This window comes from Nematolebias whitei, chromosome 23 (assembly GCF_014905685.2).
Source record: "Nematolebias whitei isolate Nwh7 chromosome 23, NemWhi1, whole genome shotgun sequence".
In the NCBI taxonomy this organism is placed as follows: domain Eukaryota; kingdom Metazoa; phylum Chordata; class Actinopteri; order Cyprinodontiformes; family Rivulidae; genus Nematolebias; species Nematolebias whitei.
Window position 1 is genome coordinate 10,610,333 of NC_056520.1, and position 7,514 is coordinate 10,617,846.

Consider the following 7,514-nt stretch of genomic DNA (forward strand, 5'->3'; position numbering starts at 1 on the left):
CATCTTTACTACGCAGATTTACACCTATCGCTGGGGTATCTGGAACATTACCCACCAAGATAAGTGAGGGACTACTGTACCTCTGTCATTTTTACATATCATAAGTTAAAATTTGGTGTGGTAGTAGCTTAGAGTCATCCTCAACACACATTCTGAGTGCAACACAATGAACAAGATATTTACTTTAAACTTAGGCAATAATCAATTAAGTCAATCCTGTTTTTCTGATAGGACATCATACAAACCTCTGGAGAAATGTCAATGAAACTTTTAGAAAGCAATCGTTGGATGAACGTCTACAACTGGATAAATTTCACAGGTAACCTGGATGGTTTCTGGCATTCAAGGAATGCTAGTTTTTGTAATATGAAATCTTTTAGTTTGTGAAAAACTAATTTAACCGGTGTACATTCTCAACACTTTGTGATTTAGTAGGAAATTTTTATAAAAGTTAAAATAATCATTAAGTACTTCATTTTCCTATTTTCCCTAAAACCCAAACAACAAAAAAATCCCTTGGTTGGAAAGACCGTTTCTTTTGGATAGCTTTAATTTCCTTGAATTAAAATGGAGGCGTTGATATGGATTGAAAAGGGAAAACTTGCCAAGTGTAAAATCAAGTTTTGAAAGTCAAAGGTATTCAGAGTTTAGACTTGCTGCTTCCCTGCTGTCCCCATTATGGCTAAAGGCCTTACAGTGGTAATGTCATCAACCCTGAGTGATAATCAGCCTCCAATCGTCCTCTCGACTGCACTGAGGTCATCGTCCTTCAGCCTCAAAGAGTCACATTTGTAAGTATCATGCCAGTCAATCTGCAGGCATGTGTTACTTTGTTGGAGAAAGCGATGGAACGGGTGCAAATTAGCTTGCAGAGCCATCTGTGTAAGAACTTTACAAAATATTATGTTAGGGGAGGGAAGGAGGGAGGAGAGGAATGGCTTGGACACAGCTTGAACCAATTAGAGCATGTGAGCAGTCTACACCCTTCCCAGGAGGTGTCCACAAGCGCGCGCACGTGGACACGCGACAACATAGAGCTCCATAAGCCTGCGGAGAATTGCATAAGGGCGAGCTTGACGTAGCGTTTGGGAGCCGAGCGTCGCTACAGGCGCCCAGGAGAGAGAAAGTGTGAGGGTGTTGCCTGGAGAGGAGTGAACTTTCCAGATGCTGTAGACACAACGGCAGGGATGACGTCAAGCCATTATCGATCAACAACTAAAACTGCAGAGGGACTTTTTATAGAGAAGTCAAAGAGCATGTGACTTATTGGCGATATCTTGGATTTGACACCCTTTCACAGTGCAAGGAAGAACATGTGGGACAAATTAATGTTACTGTACAAAAGGGGAGTATCTCTTTGTACTAGTCGTGTCAGAGCTCCATTATACGACTGTTCACAATTGAAGGAAGAATGGACGATGAAATCAAAAGACAGATCCGTGCAGCTTCCGCAGTACTGCATACTTTTTGTCGGTCTGTTGTGGTGAGGAGGGAGATGAGTTGCAAGGCAAAGCTCTCAGTTCACCTGTCGGTCTACGCTGTTACCCTCACCTATGGTCAAGAACTCTAGGTAGTGACCAAACGAACAAGCTTGCAGATACAAGGAGTTAAAATGAGTTTAATTCACAGAGTACCTGAACTCTCCCTTAGAGATGGGATGAGAAGTTCAGTTATCCTTGAGATAATTCATCTTGTAAGGACACCCATTAGATGCCTTCTTAGGGATGTTTTCCAGGTATGCCCAACTGCAAGGAGACACCAGGAAAGAACCAGGACACGCTCGGGAGACTGTCCCTCAGCTGGCCTGGGAATGCCTTGAAGTCCTTCTAAAAGAACTGAGCTGGCTGTGGAAAGAGATGTCTGGGCCTCCCTGTTTAAAACTGTCCCCACAAACCAACTCTGGAACAACTGGAACGTACAGGATGGATGGACTGTATAAAGAAAGCTGCATCTATGCGCTGTTATCAAACAGTATTTTGCTGACCTTGTTTCAAAAAATGTAACAGATTTTATGTAATATTTTCTCTCCCTCTCTCTCTGGCACCATTTTTTCGACATACATAGATTACTGACATATTTTTTCTATACCATAAGGCGACTACCAACACATGCAGTACCTATTTGTTCCCAAAGTTGGGGTTGAGATCCAACTATTGTTCACAAAACATCAAGTTTGGCATCTTGACATGATTGGCTAACTACATTTGTTTGCCATAATTATTATGAGATAAAATGTGTTGGTATTAGTCAGTAAAAGTGGTAGAATGGTATTTTGTCATTGTAGCCCTTGATCCATTGGCCTAACTGGAATGTTTGCAATAGGGATGTCTGACCAAATATTTTGTCTCGGTACAATACTTGCAATGTTTTGCGGGGTTTTTTATAGCACAGGTTTGCAGATTACCATAAACACAATAAAATTATTAAAATAGGTGTTTTGTGCTTGAAGCTTGAATTGCAGAAAATAAATCCTGTTCACAGTGTTACTCGTTATTTAGTTTATTTTCAAGGGAGCTCCTTTTGCAAGAATTACTACCTCAATGTGGCGTGGCATGAAAGCTGCTTAATTATAAAATATATTTAGAAAATGTATACGTTTGGTCAATATTGCAATCACAATGACTGACAACAGTTATTCTTAGGGTTTAGAAAAGTTGCATATTTTGGATCTAAGGAAAGAGAATTGCTCTAAAAATTACATTTTAAAATCTAAAAAAAGTTAAGTCTGGTCCTCTTTAGATTTTCTACCTGGACTATTGAGCATGCATCAGGGTGTTGAATGTTCTCTTAAATTAACTAACAAAGTATTGATTCATGTTTGGACTACTAGAGAAAATGATAAACAAAAATAAAAATCAACAATGAAGTGCAATGCCATTATATTGCAAAGTTTTATAAAATATATTTTTCGAAAATTGTCATGATTATTTTTTTTGTAAATGTCATGCCTGATGATGTAACCACCCTATCATACAATGGGATTGTAAAATTTCAACAATTGAGTTATCATTAGGCCTGTCGCAATAAACAATAAATCAATCAATCGCCTGATAAAAGAAAATTATAGACCTCATTTTCATTTATCGGCTTTATCGTTTCTTTGTGTCTCTCTCGATGACAAAAGGCTCAACGCTGGTGCTCGTCACTGACCCCTCCCTTTCAATTTAAAGTCTGTTTTAACCATCAAAAAATCACATTTTTGGATCGTTAAAAGCAGCTAAGCTGAGAAGCTAAGCTACGAGCTAAGCTAACAAGCCGACCACTGTAAAAAAAACTCCGTCTTGTCGAAGCTCCAAAAATTCACGGTTGAAACCCGTGCCTTCGTCTAAAATGTTGTTTTTCTCTGCAAAAGAGCTCAAACAACACCGAGCGTCCACCATTTTGAGAACCGAAGAACAGGAACGAGAGACAGCCCATGTCAGGTCACGGTCCTCCTTCTCATTTTTCTTTAAAAAACACGTTGCTCACTCCCCCACTATCCATCCTTCAGTTCAAACAGTGTTATACAGCCATCCAGTGGTAAAAAAAGGTACTACACACAAAAATTAACCAACGTTTCTTCTGATATTTGACAATAATTACTAATTATTGTCAAATTTCAAACAATATCATTTATCGCAACAATTTCTGAGACAATTAATCACCCAGCAAAATTCGTTATCATGACAGGCCTAGCTATCATATGATTTTTTTTCAGACATTTACCGTTATGTACCCACAAAAATGACAGGAAAGTTGTTCTTCCAAATTAAATGCATGATTTAGACATGGATTCTTGCATTAATAACATTATTACTGGTGTTAAAAATTATTGGAAGGGCTGCAGCTCATTCCGGAGATTAGGCTAGTAGAGAGCTAGCTCGCAAAGCAGAAAATAGTAACGTATTTTTAACAATAATTGTTATTTTTCCTCAGTAAACTGTCTTTGTGATCATTTGGAGCAAAAATTTACAATATAAATTGTATTCATGTGCAGCCTTTGTGGCACTGTCGCGTACCATAAAACCCTAAAGATGACAAAAGGCTCCACTCCAGTGCTCTTCACTGACCCCTCCCTTTCTCTTTAAAATCTATTTTAACCGTCCAAAATCGCATTTTTAGATTTTTAAAAGCAGTTAAGCTGAGAAGCTAAGCTACGAGCTAAGCTAACATGCTGATCTCGGGGAAAAACCTCCGTCTTTTCGAGCTCCAAAATTCACAGTTGAAACCCGTGCCTTTGACTAAAAAGTTGTTTTCCTCTGCAAAACGAAGCTGAGAACTTGTTTACTGATTTTTAATTAAAAGCTTTGTGTGAAAAATGCTATGCTAAAGAACTCAAACCACACAGAGCGTCCACCATTTTGAGAACCAAAAACAAGGAAGGAGAGACAGCCCATGTCATGTCAAGGGGCCTCCCTCCCATTTTTCTTAAAGAGACACGCTGCTCGCTCCCATACTATCCGTCCTTCGGTTCAGTCTTATACTGCCATCCGGTGGTCAAAAAAGGTACTACACGCAAAACAAATAACCAACATTTCTAATTAAATTTGACAATAATTACTAATTATTGTCAAATTTCAAACAATATAATCGTTTATTGCACTAATTTCTGAGACAATTACTCGCCCAGCAAAATTTATTTATGTACAGTTTTGTGCAGTAAACATATCGATTAAAATAGAATTGACCAACAACAATAAATAAAGGGCTTGTATTCCTGGAAGAAATACATACCACAAGATGCCTATCAAGAGTTATAGCCACTTTAGTCAAACGTTTTAAAATATCGATAAGTGCAATTTTATGCAATATCGTAAGATATAACGTGCAAAGTATGTGTTTTTATTGACAGAAAGCTACTACCGCAACAAACTGTAGCTCAATATTTGTAAAACTGGCAAAGTTCTAGCCATTTTTGTGTTGGTTATCATCAATTATCTGTGGCAGCCATCTTGAAATACATCGACTCCAAAAAGGTAATTAGTTGTAGGCATGGATCTAATGGTAAACATTCTGAACGTTTTGATAAAATACATTGAGTGGTTCATGAGATTTTTTGCTAACAGACAAACAAGACAACAACAGACAACTGCAGACTCCAAAAATGAGTGCTAATGTTTTAAACAAAAATTGCACACAATGTGAAGCTCTTGATTTATGTGTTGTATATGACACTCAGCTACTACCACACCAAATTTTAGCACATTATTTGTAAAACTGACTGAGTGATAGCCATTTGTGTGTTTTCTAAAATTAGTTAGCTCTGGCAGCCATGTTGAATGGAGGTGCCTCCAAAAGTTAATCAGTCATATAGGTATATCTAATAATTATTTCTGGAAAGTTTCATCAAAATATATCAAGGGGTTCATAAGATATTTTGCTAACAGACAAAGTGGACTTAAATAAATAGTTAATTGCTAAACTGTAAATAACGATCTTGTGCTACTGGTCAACACTCAGAATATCTTTTGAAGGTTAATATCAGCTACTTTCACACTAAATTCTCGGTCAAATTCTATGAAGTTGACTGAGTTAAAGCAATATATGTGTTTTTTAAGTTTTGTTACATGTGGCAGCCATTTTGAATTGGGGTGACTCCAAAAGTTTAACACTTGTAAAAGTACATCCGATGATTATTTCCTAAGAATTTCATTAAAATCCGTTCAGCGGTTCATGAGATATTTTGCTAACAGACAAACAAGGAAACAGACATGAGCAAAAACATAATCATCTGCCGTGCCTTAGGGTGGCGGGTGAAAGTAGCATAAATTTGACAACAATGCCTGTATGTGAAACAGGGCTCACCAAAGCAGTGCTTGGAATCCACAGATGAGATCCTCTAAAACTCAGCGTTTCCTCGTCCTCTTCCAGAGCTCCCAGCTCCACCGTGCCCTTTACATAGCTACAGTTCCTCTGAAGGATGGAGCGCAGCCCCTCCAGGAGAACCACGCTGGTGGTGCATCCCATGATGCCACTTTATAGGAAACAACCTCAACTTCAGATGTTGCACTAACTTTAGCTCCTTAACTTTAGCTCCGTCACATATCTAAGGCGAAGTCCTCCAACAGGTGCACTGTGCGAACCCCAGCCGAAGAGCTGATGGTTGTGACGCTCTGCAGGGACGAGGGGGGAGCGTGGGGAGCAGGAACTGAGCTGCTCATTCAGTCAGAGCGGGGCGTTAGCTCCTCACGTTCCTCTTCCTCCCTCCGTCAGCTGGGGGGTGATGCAGATGCTCCGGCGCTCTCTCCCTCCCTTCCCTTCTGCCTCGCCGTCGTTTCCCTCTGGCTGCCTTCCTCTCCTTCCTCTCCATCTTTCACTCCAGCCTTCCACTTTCATTTCTCGTCTCCTCCCTCCTCTCACCCTTAGAGCTTGGTCGTCTCTCTGACTCGGCATGCCTTCTGAACAGACACAAAGACGTCCACACAGAAATCAGCTGCGGCAAACAATGTTTCACTCTTTCTCCCTCTTCCCCTCCTCCCTGTTTCTCCCACTTACAACAAATCTCCATGTTGTCTTTTTGATGTTATTCAAATATTCTCCAGGGATTTATTTCACTTCTGTTGCAGGGCTGGGCGATACGGACCTAAATGTATATCTCGATATTTTTAAGATAAATCGCGATGTATATATATATCGATATTTTTAAGATAAATTGCGATATATATATCTCAATATTTTTAAGATAAATCGCGATATATATATATATATATATATATATATATCTCGATATTTTTAAGATAAATTGCGATATATATCTCAATAATTTTTTCTTTCCATAAAGTAATAACAAAAACATATTTCTGAATCAAAGCTTTGTCCCAATTCAAATTCAATTCAAATTCAAATATACTTTATTAATCCCAAAGTGAAATAAATTGTTGTAGCTCATCTTGGTTTCATTAGAGTTGTTCTAGGTGCTGATGTCTTTGGGCAGGAAGGATCTCTTGTAGCGGTCCGTCCCACAGCGGATCTGAAGAAACTGTCTACAGATGTCAATCTGTCCACCCAGACCCAGCAGACCTCTCGGTCCTCTTGGGCAGCAGGACTGCCTGAATGTCGAGCAGAACTTCTCCCTGAGCGGTGGCCATTTCTCCCAGCAGCCTGCCAAGCCCCTTATTGCCACAGACTTAACTGCAGGTGCCGGGGGATGATCTTGGTCCTCCCGCTGTCACAAGCTGCGTTTCCCGCTCCCTCCAAGATCTCTGCAGTCAGGCACTCGAGCACTGCCTCCTGGTAGATGGGAATGCACCCACAGCACCTCCTTTTCAACTCATTTGGGATTTGGGGCTGTAGTTGAGATTTGAGCTTTTGAGATGTTAATCAGCTGCTCACAGTTGTAGAAATCCACCTTGTTGTTATGGTTACGCATCATAACAAATGTCCAAAAGTTAAAAAAAGGTTTCAGTAAAAATCCTGCCAGCAGCACAGCATCTGATACCAGTTAGTTACTGTATATGCAATATATATCATGTGCATTTAAGCTAATATTACTACTTGTGAAATACTTATTCATACGAAGTCATCCAACTTGCACG

The 7,514-nt window shown here is 39.5% G+C and overlaps 1 protein-coding gene across 1 annotated transcript in view; it reads right to left on the reverse strand.

The window, feature by feature from the left end:
• The window catches only part of LOC119428696 (dedicator of cytokinesis protein 9), a 125,916-nt gene extending 119,970 nt beyond the window's left edge, over positions 1 to 5,946 (reverse strand). Inside the window, exon 1 of the mRNA XM_037696368.1 lies at positions 5,785 to 5,946. Within this exon, the coding sequence (XP_037552296.1) occupies positions 5,785 to 5,946 (162 nt within the window). The remainder of the gene's footprint in view (positions 1 to 5,784) is intronic.
• Positions 5,947 to 7,514: the final 1,568 nt, after the last annotated feature.